The 18674-nt window shown below is 36.0% G+C and overlaps 1 protein-coding gene across 2 annotated transcripts in view; it reads right to left on the reverse strand.

The window, feature by feature from the left end:
• BRWD1 (bromodomain and WD repeat domain containing 1) overlaps nt 1–18674 on the reverse strand; it is a 62564-nt gene that overhangs the window by 24138 nt on the left and 19752 nt on the right. For both annotated transcript variants that reach the window (XM_072846719.1, XM_072846723.1), the window contains 13 exons: nt 17750–17975; nt 17126–17311; nt 16206–16389; nt 15289–15379; nt 14223–14363; nt 11998–12083; nt 10891–11086; nt 9767–9883; nt 9561–9668; nt 9056–9180; nt 8866–8948; nt 8378–8489; nt 2842–2903 (listed from right to left, as the gene is read on the reverse strand). In XM_072846719.1, the coding sequence (XP_072702820.1) occupies nt 2842–2903; nt 8378–8489; nt 8866–8948; nt 9056–9180; nt 9561–9668; nt 9767–9883; nt 10891–11086; nt 11998–12083; nt 14223–14363; nt 15289–15379; nt 16206–16389; nt 17126–17311; nt 17750–17975 (1717 nt within the window). The remainder of the gene's footprint in view (nt 1–2841; nt 2904–8377; nt 8490–8865; nt 8949–9055; nt 9181–9560; nt 9669–9766; nt 9884–10890; nt 11087–11997; nt 12084–14222; nt 14364–15288; nt 15380–16205; nt 16390–17125; nt 17312–17749; nt 17976–18674) is intronic.

Raw genomic sequence — 18674 nt, forward strand, 5'->3', positions numbered from 1 at the left:
TTAGTCTTAATAACCCAAAGTAATTTCTAGTTCTCTGTTCACTATTGCATTGACGAAGCCCTAACAGTATTTGTTATCCACTGAAATAGTACTAAAGATGAAGCAGTTCTTCAAGAAACAAATGAATAAAATACAAAAAGGTGCTAGGAAAAGCTGAAGGGGCAGAGGTGACTCACTTAGATGAGCCTTTTGATTCATCTTCAAGCTGAAACAAATTCTGCAACCAACTTCCTGAAGACAACACTAAGAGAAAGCAGCAAGTAATGCTTCTACACTTGCATAGGGTTGTGTCAAGATGACCTCAACGTGGTATCTCATACTCCATTGCATAAGCACTCAAGAGGGATTTTCTCCTGCAGGAGTAACAACTAAAGTAGAATGACAGACTAAAACAAACAAAACTCTGTCCTTCTCAACAAGCATGCAAAGATCTCTGTTTTGTGATCTTTGCAGCACCCTGGTACATGTGACACAGAAGACTTGTCATAACTGCTGGCAAGTTTTTATATTTTTTTATATATACGTGTATACACACACACACACACACACACATTATGACCATATGGTCTAATCTTCAGGAGTTAATGGGTCACAGAAAGCTGAACCTCTGGAAGCAGGGTTGCAGTGCTTACAGTACAGGTACAGACAGTTAATATATACAACAGCCAGTCCACACCAATAGTGCTTTAGTAAGCAGGCTGCTGAAAACTGAACTTTCAGGTCCATATGCACCAGCTTTTCCTGGTGCTGACAGCATTGTCCCTGACAAGACAAGTTTGACATCTGATACTGTATCTTGATAATCATGAGACAAAACTTATGCTTGCAGGATATAAAAGGCAACAAATTAAAGTTGTGACCTGCTAGTTAGTCCAACTGCAGTGCTGTTCTTCTCCCATAAATCTTAGTAAACTGAATGAAGAAGAAATATTTTGAGAGAAGAGTGGCAAATGCAAGGTACAATTTCAACTTGATCTGCAAGTCATGCAATTGAAGAAAGGAAGAGAAAGCAGAAGAGAAGGGGTTTAACCCCTGTTTTGTACTATATTGTTAACATAATAACACTTTCTATAAATGCACAAAACCGTTCTGTAAGAGCTTTACTTCCCTACAGAATGCCATTTTCTGCCTGGAAAGAAAGGTAGAAAATAAGGAGTTATTGAGACAATTTTTGTTCTTCCTCTAGCCTAGTGGCTGCTGTGGTACTTATCCTTGACCTGTTCAGAGGACGTTCTTCTCAATTCTCTGACCTTGTCCACAAAAGACACACTAGCTTTTAGCTTTTTTTGTGCGTGTCCCTTCCCAGTTTTCCTGTGGTAAACTAGCTCCTCAGATCAATCAAAACTTAAGCTCTTAACATGGCAAAGTAACAACTTATTAGATCAAAGAAAGAAGTTACAATTTGTCTCTGATACAGCCAGCAAATGATGACTTACACATGTAATACTATCCAGATTTAAATTAGCATCTGTAAGATGTCTCTGTGATTACACTGCCAGTGTAGCAATTTCAAGAATTCTAGTTCCTTTATGCTATCAAACTTAAGCAGTTGGTAACACTACTCTTTATATTTCAGTTCATAGGAGGAAGAAGTGATAACTAATACACTGATATAAACAGCAACTTAAACCATAGCATACAGCATTCAGAAGAAATTGATACAATTTGTCCTGCTAACAAAATAAATCCTGACTTAAGTTCACATGTAAGGCTTGTGAGCCTCTAACAATAATATGACTGTCTGTCAGTGACATATATGGGAAGCATTAACCAGTTCACAATGAGTAAAAGCTTCTGTATGTTAGGAGACAGAGGTTGGTGATGAGAAAACGGAATGTTTCAATTAAATCTCTCTGTGTGTGTGTGTGTGTGTCTGTATAAAACCAAAATCCTGCTGATTACTTGTTTTCTATAAACTAAAATGTATAAGGATTTCAAATTCACATTTTAATTTCAGACTGTTTTGCAGAATTTGTCATTACAAGATACAACTGAAGCAGCCAGCTAACACTTTGAAGATTAGACAGTCAGGTGGCTACTGAGAACACCCACATGTGTACAATATACTGGTATTTCAGAAAAAAATACAGCGTAAGCCTTTCTGGTGTCTAGGAAACAAGCTAACTCCTAGCAAAGGTTATTAAGAAAATTAGTAAAGCTTATTCAGTAACTACTCTCTCAGCATTTCACAAACTTTCCTCCTTCCACCCAGCTGGTACTAACAAGCACTGGAAAACTGATCTGAGTAAGACAAACCAGGAATCCAACTGTTTCATTTACAGTTAATTTGGATTTGACCAGCAAACTTTATAAATTGCTGGTTTTAAAACTATACACAGTAAGGATTTGCTGACTGGAAATTATTTTATACATATTCTTCCCCTACCCCCTTATACTATATGTATTACAACAAACTAGTTTTTTGAAACTTGAGACAGTTTTGAAACTTGACATTTGGAAGTAGCAGGTTTTATTGCATAAGCCAGAGCTACACATTTAAAGTATTTCCTTCAAAATTGCTCTGGAAGATGCAAAGGGAAAAAATATAGGTATTTAAAGGTATTTCACAAAATCTGAAGCAGGACTGTCTTTAAGAACTTTCTTGCCTAAATGCACAAAGACACCCTGCTGACATTCTCTATCATTTAAAGGATAACTATTATCATATCAGTTCCCCCTGTTAAGCAGATATGCACAATGGATACTGTACTCGGATGACTTAGTGGCAGGAGTTGCAAGAAAGATAGGAATCATCTAAGGTCCAATACCTGCAAGAAATAAAGGAACTGGAAAGAGGAAGAAGCACATTAAACTGTTTTTTTTAAATGAGTTTCTACCTACCATTATCAGGAACTGGTTCCATGTCCCATGGGCTAAGTTTTTCAATTTCACCGTTGTCCCATCTGATTCACCAAGTTAAAAAAAAACAAAAACAAAAACAAAAACCAGTAATAATTTAAAGTTATCTTGACTCAGAAGTACTCCCTCCAGGCATATTTAAATCACAGCTGGTTTTAGGTATTAAGAAAATATACTGTATAAACATGCATATAAACAAACCATTAGCTAGCAATCAGCTGTCACAGTGCAAAAAAGAAACATTCTTCATAATTAATTTCAAATTAAAATTGTGCTCCTGATTTTGACTATATGCAACTTACCCAATATAAAAATCAATTTTATAAAGCCTGTATCAAGAAGTTGCAGAAGAAAAATAAGCCATGCGCTTGGAAAAATGAGATAACAACTTCAAGGGGAAGATACAAGAAAAAACACATAGGAGAGAGGATTTTTTTGCTAATCACAACAGTAGTCGTGCAAGTCCATGCAATGTTTCAGAGAAAGGAAGAACAAGAAGTGAGGTATTTTGTATATTAACATTTAATTTTATAAGGCATACCACATTAAGACAAAGAAAAGAACAAGTATAAAATGAAGAAACTAAAGTTAAGTAAGGACCAAGAGGAAGCAAAGGCAAACACAGTTGATATTGATAGTGTGTCCATATGTTCACTCTGATACTTAACTATTAGGTATGAATATAATTTTGAGATCTCTCCAAATCCTACCACATTTGGGCAGATTTTTTACATGTTTTAACAACACAAAAATACCAACAAATTTTGGTATTTCAAAGATAAGAAATGCCCGACTGGATCGGCTTAACACCCTTAACGGTCCAGCTAGACCAGTAATTTGTGTCTTTGAAACTTATTATTGGGAAATGCTGTTTACAGAGACTGTATAATCCTGGTACAAGTCCATTCTGCTTGTACTTCCAGCATTCATGATCATTGTATTCCTCTAGGCATGTTTGTGAATGCACTCCAACCTATTTGCTTTAGTATCTGTTTATTTTTGTCCAATACCTTTTTGAACCTGCTAATACTGTTTCCACAGCCTCCTGTGTAAATGTATTTCCGAAGTTCACTACGCCCAACATTAAAAAAACCCAAACCCAAACTCTTAAACAAATCCCCTACAGATTTCACCACACACCTCTAGTTCTGTCATTACAGAATTTGGTGAATAATAATTCTCTATTCACCTTGCTTATCACCTTTATGATTTTGTAAACTATGAATGCACCCCTTTCACCCTTCTCTTCCATCTGAAGTGTCACATTTTTTTATTCTTAACCCACAAAGCATCTGGTACATACTCTTAATCATTTTAGTTGCCCTTCTCTGTACCTTTCCCAAAGTCATTACATCTTCCTTTGGATGCTGAGACTCAAAATGCATCAAGACATCAGCATGCCACAGTGCTAGAAAGCAGTGAGCAATACTGTTTTGTCCTTGATATCCTTTCTGATGGTGGCCAACACTTTGTTGGTTTTTGTAGCTGCCACTGCACACACAGCTGACATTTTGAGAACTGTCAGTGACTACCTCAACATTTCTGTCTTCAGCTGAATCTCCTAATGAGCTCAATGACATATAAGCATAAATAAGACCGTTGTTCCCACAGATGTCCTACCTAACATACTTCTGCGCTGAAAATTATCTGGCATTTTTTTACCCAGTCAGTTTTCTGAGGTCTTTCTGGAAGTCCTCACCTTTAGGGTGATATGTGACTACTACCTGAAATGACTTGCGGTATTTACAGACCTTGGATATTCACTCTGTGTGCCCTCCAAGAGGCTTAGAAGGACACTGACTAAAGCTGGTCCCAGCACCAATTCCTGGGGGAGCCCACTATGCCAGCCTGAAATATGATTGTTAAGAACCACTCTTTTGGACCCTATCCTTTAACCAATTTTCAACACATACAAGTATTTGCTCCAATCCTATGTCATCTTAGTTTCTTTAACGTCTCTTGAAGAGAAATCCTGTCAAGGGCTTCTTAAAAAAATCCAAATACACGCTGTCCACTGTCCACTTTATTCATACGCTTACTAACAAAGTCACAGAACTTCAAAAGGGGTAGAGAGGCAAAACTTCCCTGTACAGATTCAGTGCTGGCTCTTTCCTACAGCTAGGTTTATCCTTATGCTCAATAGTATTATTCTTTATTATAGGCACGTACCAGAAACTGCAGTCAAACATATCAGTCTACAGTTCACCAATTTCCCTCTGGAGCCTTTTCTGTTGGCAGGAGTTACAATAGTAATCTGCCAGTCCTCTAGTACAGGGTCCAACTGTAGGACGGTTTGCAACCTTGCCAGGAGTTTCATATCAGAGTTCTTCAAATGCCTGGGTGAATGCCATCTACTTCTTACGACTTAATAAACTTAGATATTTGGTGTAATAACTCCTGTGTATTTATTTCAAACAAAATGAAAATTGAGATGATAATATTTTAGAACTAAAACTCTGCTCAGGCAAGAGCACCTCCCTATTATTTTTCCTAAGCTGATGGGTAATCCAAACTTTGATCCATCCACATTCAGCCTGTTTGATGTTTATGAACTAACAGAGTTCTGAAGGTTCATCTATCAAGTTTTCCTCCCCAGTTAATACTTCAGAAGTTGTTCGTATTCATAAATGTATATACTACTTCATAATATTGCATGAAAGACTTCATCAATACAGTTTAATACAGCTTAAGTCCCATTTCATTCTGCTTAAGCTCCATTCATCCAGGTAACACAATAATATATAAAGCTGCTTCTACACAAATATCTATTTTTGTCTGGCCAATAAATAAATAGAAGATGTATAAATTGAATGTTTTCTTATTTTATTATCTATACAACAGTGTTGGTGATAATTTGAGATGATTCCTAAGTGTGTGACAAGCTGGTTACCAATAAGACTTTTAACTAAGTTACGTGGCAATTACTTCCCTTCATCTCATTCAAATATGGTTTCCCGCATTCTCCATCACTGAGTGTTTTGAAGCCAATTTTCAAAGGTTGTTTCTGGTATAAAATAAAAAGCACTTCTATTCCAATAAAGCTCTTTGTCTCAGAAGTGGCGAAGAACAACTGCAGATGCTCAAACTCAGCTGGATTAGCAAAATTTTACCTTCTAAAAAAGCACCATAACCCAAATCCTGAGTGAAGGAGGGAGACAACATATTGCAGTTTTTCCAAGACAGAGTCACAACCATTTGTTTTTAGGTTGTTTTTTCCCATTTAAACAGATGCAAAATGAAATGTATTTAAAAATCTTTAAATCCTTCAGCGTTCACAGAAGAAAGGAATCTAGGAAATTGGCTATAGGCTCTTTTTCATAACTGGAAACATGATTTTGAACTGGCCAAGAAAACAGCCAAAAACCCCATCTAAATTTACTCTTAAGGAAAAACTGTGGTAACATAACAAAACATATGAAAGGTATAACATATGGAAGGTAACATATATTCCCCATGGTAACAAATCAAAAGGTTGAGCTATCTAACGATAAAGTTCAGTACTTTGAAATAAGATTTAGTTGTATTTTCATACTGGTATCTGCACTCAGTGGATTTTTACTCTGTACATCATTTTATAAAACAAGGGAAAATATACCAGCCAGTAACTTAAATATTTTTACCCCTACATCACCTGCAGGAGATATGCTCCAAGTGTAATGTCCCAGGCATGAGGGATAGGAGTAAGATGTCAGTAAGCATCCAGCACCATTTTAGTTTATCAAGATCCTCTCTTTAAGTAAGAGAAGAGTCCGAAGGAGAATGAAATGAGGGCAAGAAATCAATGTACAGAGAGTCTGGATTTCAGTTTTTTGTCTGTATGTACCTTCTCATTGTGAGTGATTAGCAACTATCAGAAAGAAAAAACAAGCATTCGCACATACTGACAGATCCTTTATATGTGGAACAGTCTTAGCTTTATCACTGTCAGAAACATGAAGAACTCCTTTATGGTCAGATGATCTGTGGTAGAGACTTATGTTGATGTCACTTATTTATGGCACATCAAGAGTGCCAATTTGCTAATTGTAGCTGTAGAAGAAAAAGTGAAAATTCACTTGCCAAAAGCATACAGGCAAGAACTTAAGGCTGGAAGTTACACCTTCCCACTAAGGAAAATCAACGGGATAGATGACAAGTGAAGTAGATGAGACAAGGAACCAAAATACATAACACAATCTTGGCAGTCTCACAGAACTGTCTATTAGCTACTAGTACTTCCTTTCTTTGGGATGAGTGACAGGTTCAAAAGCCTCTGAGTGAAAAAAAAAAAAAAAGCCCTCTAACAATGAAACTCTGAATATCAAATATAGTATAAAAGACATAGGAAGAATCTCTGGTCATAATAGAAATAGGAATAGTATGCATTCACTGATTATTCTCCTTACAGTCCTCCCTTGCTGGGGGAATCCAAAGCAAGCAAGATCCCAGAATCATTCCAGACAACTTGGACAGGGCAGGACGAGGACAATATCCTGATTCTGAACACTGAGGTCCAGAGTTATCTTTGTTCACCTTTCTTCTCCTTTGTGTGAAGGATCTCTTCATCGATATGAAAGAAAGTGCACAGGAACACCACTAACGTCAAACTGTCATGGGGGGGATAGTAGGGAGTCATTTTTCAGAACACGCCTTGGTAAAGAAGGTATGGGTCCAACTATCTTGTTACCAGTTTGACTCAGGTGTTCCTGGCCTTTCCTGTTTAAGCAGTTATTTTTTTCTCCTCTAACACCCTTGATTTGCTCAATTTGCCATGTTTTGAACAATGCGTTTGATATTATATGCCTTCATCTAGCACTATTATCTCCTGACAAGTAGACTGGTCAAAGGGATTTGTCTGTTACAGGTAACACAGGGTTACATTATCTGGTAGTTATATAGCTAAATATCACCCACAGAGGAAATCAAAAGATGAAATTGCAAGTGGGATCTACACAATAGGGAATATGTCAGAATACCACTAGGCAGTGAAGAGACTCAAGTTCTGTCTTCACACTCATGTGTCAAGCATGAAGAGAGCAACGTTTGGAAACATCCTCTATAGGAGTCTCAAGTGATAGCATGAGATCATCTTATACATATACTTGCTCCTGTAGACTATAACGTGAAAGACAGAAGTGTAAGAACTTGAAGCATAAGGATTATGTCAGCAACAACAGAAGAGATTCAGCATGCCCCATCCAAAACCAGTTATCAATGAAGAATAATAATAATTAACGTACACTGGAAATGGCATTGCTTGCCTTGTGGAAGAGATTCAGCACTAGTCATTACAGAAAATGATTCGCAAATGTGAAAGAGGTCAATAACTTCTTTTACCATATTACTATTCACTAAAAAGTTGCCACAAGTTATTACATATTCATGTTGTGCTAGATTAGCAACGTGAAACCATTAAGAAGTGATAATACAACCAGTAAAATCATTTGAACAATTAATACATTCTCATACCAATAAGCCAGCTATGTAAGAGGCAATCCACACTACTAACATTAGAAGTGTAAAATCCTTTTATACTTACTTAACACTGTAACACTGAAAGTGACTATCTGGATATTGAGGCTGATATGGTTCTTGACCCAACACTGTTCCAAACCACCATGCATCATCAATAATGGATCGGAATCTATCAGCTAGAACAAAAAAAGTCTGCTCAGATATTCTACTAAGAAATCCACTGACATTCAATAAAACATGAGACAACTTATTATGCCAAAAAAATACAAGTGCTAAAATCTAAGTTTGCTACTTAGCTATAAAATAAGAAAAAAGGGAACACTAGAGTCTCAATATATGTTTTGAAGACTGTATCTTAGATCTACAGTAATCCCTCCAAAATGCTTAGTAGAGCAGTTAGTAAGGTCAAATTTCTAATGGGCAAAGGGACCTTACCCACCAGAGAGCCCTCTGAAGTTACAAGCAAGTAGCACCTAGCATATTCAGCTGTTAGCCAAGGACAAATTTTTTATTTCAAAATCGTTTAGTCAAATACTTAGAAAACTCACTTACAAGCTTGCCAGTTCCTTTGCCGTGCTTCATCATAGAACTGACGTAATATAAGGAAGTCGATAACATCTGGCATATCATGGTATCTAGAGAAAAAAAAATCCCTTTCATGTGTGCACCTTAGGGCTTTAGGAAGAAGCTTAAAAAGAAACCTATTTTTAAATACTTTTCAGAAAAATAAAGACACACATACCTGATGGAAAATGATTTGTCTGTATGTTTTCCGGTGGCATGATCTATAAAGGCAAGCTTGAGGCAACACAACGTGGGAGGACCAACTTCATACCTAATTCCAACAATTTTTACCAATTCCTGATCCTACAGGTAAGAACAAACAGTTTCAGCAAGTATTACCTTCTGGACTATGCACAGAACTATTAATTTAACATTAGTTAACCAAGCACATGAATTGTACCCACATCCAAAAAGCCAAACATATTGAAGCTGTATGTGAGATTTCAGCGGAAGACAGTCTGTCAGACTTGGCAATTTTAACACAGCTATTTATATTTGGGCTTCCCATAGGTAACTCTGAGGATACTCTGGTAATTGAAGACGCTTTCCCCCATTGTTTCCACCGGGAAACATTATGGGAAATGGCATAACCTCACAAATCAATGTTTTGCAAACAGTGTAATACAACGCTTCATTCACAGACTACTAGTATTGAACGCACAGTATCTTCAATGCGGACCTACCCTAAGGGCTACTTTTCTCCATGGCTCCTTATGAGGATTCAGTTCATAAATGTTATTTCTTCTAACTGCTTCAATGTAAGCTTCATGTCCTTGTCGGAAATATATGACCTAAAAAAAACCCCAAACAGTAAATGTTATCCTGTATTTAGTAACTATAATAATGTTAGTTAACACAAGCATTTAAAGATTTTAATCAATATTCCTACCTCATCGCCCATCTGAGGAACAAAAGGGGATCTTCGAAGAGCTGTGTCAGTTATCCAAATGGGAGGATGCCAATCATAGGAGAATTCCAAGTTTACTGGTTGTGTTGGAGCATTAGCCTTAATGTTTAATAGAGAGCAAAGGTAGACATAATGGATATATTGCTGACATGACATCAAAACAACTCATTCCATTTTAATTTTGCAGACAAAAGCTTAACTTACAAAAGGCTAATGTACATTTCCAAAACCTATTAGCAAAACTCCTCCAAGGCTTTGCTCGAGTTGTAACTGTATTTGTAGTACTAATACTAAGAATTCCTTTTCTATATGAAGATATGAGTGAGCAAGATTACTATTCTGCAGGTCTTAAGAGAAACAAAGTTTTATCATTTAGACGGCAGTCTCAGTGCCCAGTTAAAACACTATCAAGCTGCAAGAAACTATTTGAAGATGAAAAATTATGAGAGATATCGAACAGTAAATATCCATACTAAAACAGTTCCAAAAATATCATTTTGAGAATACTTGGAAGAAAGTGAAAGGATGGAGAGAAAAACATACCAAAATCACCCCAAGCATTTAAAAAAAAAAAAAGTGTTTGCCCCTTTATGGTAGAAAACAGCAAATAATAGCTATCATGACATAAAAAAAGATAATTATTTAAATTAACTTTAAAATTTCGGTAACTTAAAGAAGAGTAATTATTGTAACTTGCAAAAAATTAAAAATTCAACCCAAGTATAAATGGCCACCATAAATACAGTGACTATATCCCCTAAGTTTTCAAAAAGATATGTTACTTAAAATCAGACAGTTTAACAGGGTTTTAGTTTAATATTCTGTACAGTTGTTTAATAATCACATTTCCCCTTTGATACCAGCAACCTTGAGAACCCTTTTTATTTGAGAAGTGAAAATTACTTCACTTGGAATGCAGATTCTTCCATACAAATCAGCAGATACCTTGCATTTGGAATGGTCTCAAATCAATTAAGGGTACACTGTACGTAGTGATACCAATATCCTTGTCCAATGGCAATAACAATTACTTTAACAGTTTCCAGTGTCCAAAAACCTAAGAGAGAAATTTACTAAAGTGTGAGTAGAAGAAGTTAACTGTATACCTCCTCCTGCTTTTTTGGTTTGGGCTTTTTTCTCCTTTTTCTTCTTCTTCTCTTTGGAGGAGATGATTTCTCTGCTGATACTTCATCTTCTGAAGTACTGCAATATCTGATAGCTTTCCGTCGAGAAGTCCGTACAGGAGGTTGTAGGTTAATCCCTGCATCAGCAATCCAGTCAGAGTATCTACTTGAAGAATCGCTGTCCATAGTGGATGGGGTCAGGCAAAATACAAACACAGAACCAAGTTGTCAATATTTCAGAATGCTAAATTCTCTTACACAAATATCTGCAGAAATAGATTGCTGTTGAAAGCACTATCAAAAGAACTAAAATTACTTTGACCTGTTGTAACAATTACTTCACTTGATGTTTAACATAATTTTTTGGGAACACAGTAATTCAAAGCACATTTTTTAAAAAAACTCAAGTCTGGCAAATTCTAGAATCAGTAATTTTATTCAAGAAAGTTGTGCAATGAAATCCTGGACTAGTTAAGAGCCCTCCCTAAACAACACACTAGCCAAACACTACTTAAATTCTTCAAAGACAGTTACACAAATCTCACAGGTACACATTTGCTTTTTTTATATCTATCTCTCTCAGTATTTTTTTAGTTCTACTACTATAGAGTTCTAGAAAGAACATCTAAAAAAGCCACAGTAGAGTGATTAAAAAGTTATAGATAACTTCCTTTCTAAATAAAATTATAACTTTATCAAAATTAAGATTTTTTTTCAACGAAACATTTTTGTAAGAGCAAGCAATTGACTGTTGCTGCATTATTAAAAAAACAAAACAACCCCAAAACCAAACAAACCCCCCCACCCCTCAAAAATGGAACAGAACAAAACACACTATAAAAAACGTTCCAGACTATCTTCTTTCTCCTTGCCATCTAGCAAAAAACCTAAAAGGATTTGAAACTACATTAAAAGACAGAAATGTTTTGGTGAAATGGAACACTAAGTAACAATGCAACTGTCACTACAGTACTCTACAAAATATTATTACATACAAAGCACAGCAGAACTTCCACACAACTTTTAACTTGCCAAAATTCAAGTAAAACTTATCCCAACTTTTACTGTAATTTGTTTGTTCGCTTTTACCTAGAACTATTACTGTTGCTTTTCTTGTCACTTCTCCACTCTTCCTCTTCATCAGACGAGCCAGAGCCCTCACTTTCTTCAGCTTCCTGAATTTAAAAATATGCAGAGTCAAGCCAAAACTTTCTCACAGCACATGTTTTAAGGGTTTGAAACATAAAATGCATTCTCCATCCATGTCTGCATATTATCAAGTTCGGAAGAAATTTGGTAGAGTTTTTAAAATGGAAATGAGTAGTTCTTTTTTGTAGCTGATTTCAAGAAGAATGTAAAGATTGCAAAAGGAACAAATCAAGGAAAACTATCACATTTCCCATCTGCACACAACATGGGTATATTCTGTTACAGGAGCACCACTTCTATGATTTTTTTTCCATTAGTTATGCAAGTTAGAATCAGGTGATTTTTGATTTTAGTATCAACTAATTGACCAAGTACTAATTGGGTGTATTCATGCATATATTTAAATGCAAAACTAAATAGTCAAGATACATCAAAATATATTACAACTTAAGTAATTTTCTGATTGTTGTTCAAGAATTTATTTGCATTAACTTCATGTTTTACATGTGTTTTCCATGACTGAAATGACTAAGTACAATGCATTGCTCATGTCTCAAGGTATATGTTGTCAAGAAAAAAAAAAAGACAGTAAGAAAACAAGATTTAACTTGCAACTTCAAGTTTGATACTGTTTGAATTAGTCCAACTGACTATTTGTTTGTCATTTTCAGAGTAACAAAGTTAACAGTCTTCCTCCTAAGACCTGTTCATACAGTGTACAGGATGGACAATACTCACTAAGTCAGTTCTTTATCCTACCATTTGTAGGAATAAAACAAAAAACCCACCATTTACATAAAAGCTCAGATTCTGATAGTATTATTAGTTTCAGTATTATTAGATCTAACATCACTTCTTCAGAAATATTTAAGTATATGTAGTATTTACAGGACAGTGTCTGTAACTCTCCTATTTGCACTTCATATGCTTTGAATTTGTCAGGTGCCAGAAGTCTCCTGTCAACTCCCTTTCCACCCTATTCTCAAAGTAAGGAAAACCTGAACTTTTCATTAAATTTAAGTTATTTACTGTTTTTTAAACACATAGGAATTCTTTATTAAGAGGCTAGGAGAAGAGAGTCCATTTCCAAATAATATAATTCTTCATCTTACTTACAGAATTATCTTATCTCCTGAACATCCCCCATTTTGTTCACCATTCTTCCTTAACAAAGGAAGTGACTAGCCCAACAAGTCTGACTGTCTCTACTTCTTCCACTTCTTCCCCCTTTCCCAGTTTGAGACTATTTCCTTGTGTGCAAGGCAAGACCACTTGTAGTCCAAGCAGTCCTGCCACTGATTTACAGCATCTGATAACACAACAGTCAAAAAGCTCCTGCTACCCACAGCAAAGTCCTGCTTCACCCCAAGTCAGGACTCAAGTCACGATAAACAAACTCTGTGGAAGAATCACGTTACCAGGTCGTAACAAAAGCTTTATCAAGAACCTTCAAAATTTCCAGTTTTAAGTGTGTGCACAAATTTGGAAGGTTTTCACAGAGAAACAGCAAATCACATCTAAAATGCAAACTTCACTTTAAGCCAACCTCAGCACTGTACATCAGTTTTTTGCCTTGGACTGTGGATTTGATTTAGAAGATTCTCAGCAAAAACAGTTCAGCCACTTATAAAATGCCAGGAAAGACTGCCATTATTAAAGCAAGAGATCACAGAATCGTATAGGTTTGAAAAGACCTTTAAGATCATCGAGTCCAACTGTAAACCTAACACTACTAAGACCACCACTACACCATGTCCCTAAGCACCTCATCCAAACGTCTTTTAAATACTTCCAGGGATGGCGACTCAACCACTTCCCTGGGCAGCCTGTTCCAATGCTTGACAACCCTTTCAGTGAAGTAAAATTTCCTAATATCCAGTCTAAACCTCCCCTGGTACAACTTGAGGCCATTTCCCCTCGTCCTACCATTTGTTAGAGGGGAGAAGAGACCAACCCCCACCTCTCTACAACCTCCTTTCAGGTAGTTTTGATAGCTAGGTTTGAGAAGTGCTAACAATAATGATGCTTACAGAAATACTTTCCATGGTAAAAGAGGGGGTTTTTTTGTTTGCTTGTTTGTTTTAAGAGAGAAAAGGCACATTTACATGAAACTTCACTTATTGAGGAACTCAAGTTCAAAATACAGAACTTGGAAGAGAACTTACCTGCTCTATCAAGCCAAAGCAGTTATCTCTTTCCTCATCAGAAGACTCCAGTTGTTCAATGTTATTCCGTGTTCGGTAATTGGGATATTTCCGTCTATGCAGTCTACGCTTAGATTGTATTAATGAAGACTCAGAGTCACTCTAATTTATATAGGAAGTGAAAAAAAGAAGTTACTAAAAGTATATATGTGGCAAACTTTTATGGTGGCTAAAAGCACTGCTGAATGTAAGAACTGAAACGGCCTCATCACATCACATCAAAACTCCTTTTCACAAGAAATAATTTTCCTGTAAGCCAATAGTTTTAAGGTTGCCGTTCCCAATTTAAGATTTAGTAGTTGTTCTAAGAAATTGCTCTTTATAAAATACCGTAAGTGGCAGGTCCATTCACATTACCCGATAAATATATTTACAGAATCAAGACATTAACTGCCTACAACGGGCAATTCTGAGAAATCCTCGACTCCTCCCAGTTAAGGGGATCACGCAGTAGAATTCTTGCGTCAAATTGTTTTGTACTGCAAGACACAGCGAATCAGGCCACTATCTTATAGAAACAGTACAATAACCAATTCTTCCTTCTTACCGATCTCTTCCACAAAATAGATAATGAGAAAGTCATTCAAAATGGTGCAAGTCTGAAAAAGTTGCCCCAAACACAAAACACCGTCATCTAAAGTAAAATGACAAGGGAATAGCAATATAGCCTATAAATCTTCAAATATAGGACTCTGAACATTCTCACTTGCACCTCAATGCTTTAGCATGGACCTGCAACAACTGTCTTTGAAACTTTAACTGCAGTAAGACCAGAATGGCCGGAAATCAAGCCTGCCTTTAAAAATTACTACCGAATACCTTAGGTGGAAGGAGGCAAGACTGAAAAAAAAAAAAAAAGAAATCTAGGTATTCATAAAAATAAATCAAACCTTGTCCTGCAATAACTGGAAGCTGAATCAGCTGGGATCTTTGAAGACCATACCTTCAGAAGTGTCCGTTTTCATTTTTTAAACCATGATTTGTCCCTGGGCACAGAATGCTCATTTTCCTAGAAGCTGCTGCATACCTTTTCCAATGACTCGAATGACTTTTTCTTCTCTGTTGCATAAAGATCTCTCTCTTCCTCCCCTTTTGCAATTCGATATTCTTCCTGCTTCCTACAAGAAAGTAATGAAAATCTAATTCTAAATCTGTTTTGACAATGCTAAAAAGTTAAATGATCCGTTCTCTTTAAAGGATCTAAAAAACCCTAACACTTAATTCCATTACATTATTAATTTCAGACGTTATCATTGCTCAAACACCTATAACATATGTCCTCTCATTTCCAGATAGAGTAAAGAAGATGGAGATTAAGAAAGTCTTCCTTGCAAATGTAATAAACTTCTTCAACCCCATTTTTAATCCACACTTTTCCCTTGGCAATCATTCTACCTCCGAACACTGGGAAAGCTTTTTAAAAATTTCAGAGATGTGGCAGCACATATGGCTGTACCATTAAAAAGAAATATTTAGCTATCGATATTAATTCTTCTTTTCACGGATGCATACTGATAGTATTTTTGAAAGCAGCTAACTGTTCTGGCATTTCAAGTACTCAGTGCTGCTTCCAGTCATAACACATCACCCTCACAAAGTCTCACAAAAGCACAATCTCTCCGAACTCTTTCATGTAAATGAATTTAACCTATATCCCTTTATTTTGGAAAAAGCAAGAATCTAGGTAATATAGCTGTCCTTTAAGATGACTTAAAATATTGATATATGGGAGAATCATTCTCTATTAAACTAGAGAAACTTCTATTTATTTTTGTTGAATGGACTTTACAATTAGAAGTTTTTAAGTACAGCTGATTATAACACTGAACTACTTCAATTTGTACCACGTATCTATTTTAGCTTAGGTCTAATAGCACTAGATTTAGAAAAAATATCATGTGTTCTCTCTAGTCCTATCTGCAGTCCAGTAAGCCATCTACAGACCTGAGTAAGCTTGGTGGTATTTCTGGTACAACAACTCTTCGTCTCCAAGCCTGAAGGTCTCGCTCAGTAGCCATCTGACTTCGTGGAGCATTCTGATGCATCTGACGCACACCTTCAACTTGCCCACTACGTCGCAGACCAATATTGGGAGGAGATTGGATGTCAAAACTTGGTCTTCTAAAAGCTAAAATATAAAAACAAAAACATTTTTTCCAGACTACACAAACTGGAACCTTGTTTCTTCTTACTACAAGAAAAAAAAAAAAACAAGTAACATTTTACATATTTTTATCTCCACAATCATAAGTATATGACTAGTTATCACCTTCAGGAAATTATCTGTCTTGTAGAAAATACAGTGAGATTGCACACATACTTTTAAAATAGTTATTTCTACTACTATTTTAATACAGTGAAAGGAAGTATAATGTGACAGAGGTGTTTTCGTGAACTATTTCAGGCAGCTCTGAGGCTAGTGAGGTTCTAAAAAGCACTTTTCCTGGAGCTGAGCTTACATAATTAGAACTACAAGGATACAGATCAGAAAAGTGCCTGGTTTAAATCTGTAAAGAAGGGAGAGGGGAACCCAGTTTGAAAAGTGGTAAAATACTTATTTTGCAAACTTTAGAGGAGAATAAATATGGCTCCTATAAATGTATTTGAGTAGTCTACAAATATATTAAATATGTAGCACTCTACAAGAAATACAATTAATGCTCTTTAGAAGGAAAAGCAAAAGGCTTTGTTTCGTAATTTAATCACAGGAGTAGCAGTGTTTTAATGAATAAAGAGATATCACTGTTAAGGGAATCTTAGTCCCCAAAACAACACTGAAGTTAAAACCTGTTTGAAATATTTCACACAGCGTAATAAAAATGGAGATAGAACAATGACCTAAGAATTTATCAGCAAGTACTAACCTCTTCTAGGTGTTCCTTCCCCATTTTGTGGACCACTTGAAGCAGATTCTTGATCAGCTCCAGTTCTTTGATCTTGTTGTAGCTGTAATTGTCTAATCATGCCGTCAAGAATGCTGGGCTCCAAGCCTTGTTCATCCTGATCAACTGTCTGTTGGCCTATAACTTGTTCAACTACTTCTCCATCACCTTGCAAGTGTAATACAAATAAAAGGGTTCAGTTAACTAACTGACTATAGCAAATGATTTAATCTCATTGTTCACATCACAGTGAGATATGTTCTACAACTAAACACAATGAAAACCATTCCTGAAATGATTCCAATTGCTTATTCCAGATGAGACATTTACAGAGTCTACAACTCACAGTTCGTGCATGTCAGTGCCCACAGAAAAGAATTAAGACATCCATTTGAACAATCAATTTTTTTTTTTTTTGCTTGTTTAAAATCGTATTCACTGTGGGACCTTTCAGCATCTTTAGTGAACATAAATACACAATAGTTAGCATGTGAGAAAACGAAGGTATTTTTAAATCACCTATGTCATTGTCTACTCTGTTCCCATTCAGAATTACTAGAGTAACTCTAACTTCTGGATGTAGGTCTTTAGCGATACTGTTCTTACTTGTTGCTACATATCCAAGTTGAGGAATCAAATGTTCATCTGCACAATTCTCTCTTCCTGGCACCAATCTTTGATATTTTGTTGGATGAGGGTTTCCATCCACATCTACTAAGAAGGGAGGGGGCATGAGATGAGGAGCTTGTTGAGTCTGCTCATCTAGGACGTAATTGTTAGAGTCTCGAATAAGTGGCCGATAGTCAGTGTGGAAGAACATCTGATCAGGAATCTAGAAAGAAATAAAGTTTTTATGTTATCAAGTTTAAAAAAATAATATGCTAAAGAACATAGAAGAACAAGTGACACTAAAATATCTAAAATCTCCTTAAAGGGAAAAGAAAGGGCAAGTTCCCAATAAGAAGAGTTATGCATAGTTACAATTATCCTGTACGGGTGTTGCAGTACTCTCCTTTTTGATAGTGCTTTTGGAGGCAACAAAATGCTTTTAGAAAACAATAAACTGAGGTAACTTAAAGCAGAAGCACTGCTTTACAGTTGAAATTAAAAACATTTTACATCTCATTCTGGTTTTTTTCCACAGAATTAGGAAAAGTTTCCTTGGTTTCCATGCAAGGAAATCATTGCCTAAAGTTCAACATAAGGTCTCAAAGTTCTTTCTTAATCATTTAATATCCACCAGAATTTTTTTCTGCAACTGAAACAGTCTGTTAAATCCATGCAGCTGAAGGAAAATGGTTACACATGTATTAGGTCACAGTCAGAATCTTTGCTCCTAGCAATGATGAGCAAGATGAAGTTTCAATTTCAGCTAAGAACGTAGAGCAAGAAAAAAATAATCCTTTAAAATTACAAACATGGAATTACCATTGCAACTTTAAAACAATTGTGGGGGAAGTGAAGATAAGCATAGGCCAGAACTGCACTTTTGAGAGCTATTTCAAAAAAACAGAAACACATATAATTGTCA

Source organism: Ciconia boyciana, chromosome 1 (assembly GCF_034638445.1).
Source record: "Ciconia boyciana chromosome 1, ASM3463844v1, whole genome shotgun sequence".
Taxonomy (NCBI): domain Eukaryota; kingdom Metazoa; phylum Chordata; class Aves; order Ciconiiformes; family Ciconiidae; genus Ciconia; species Ciconia boyciana.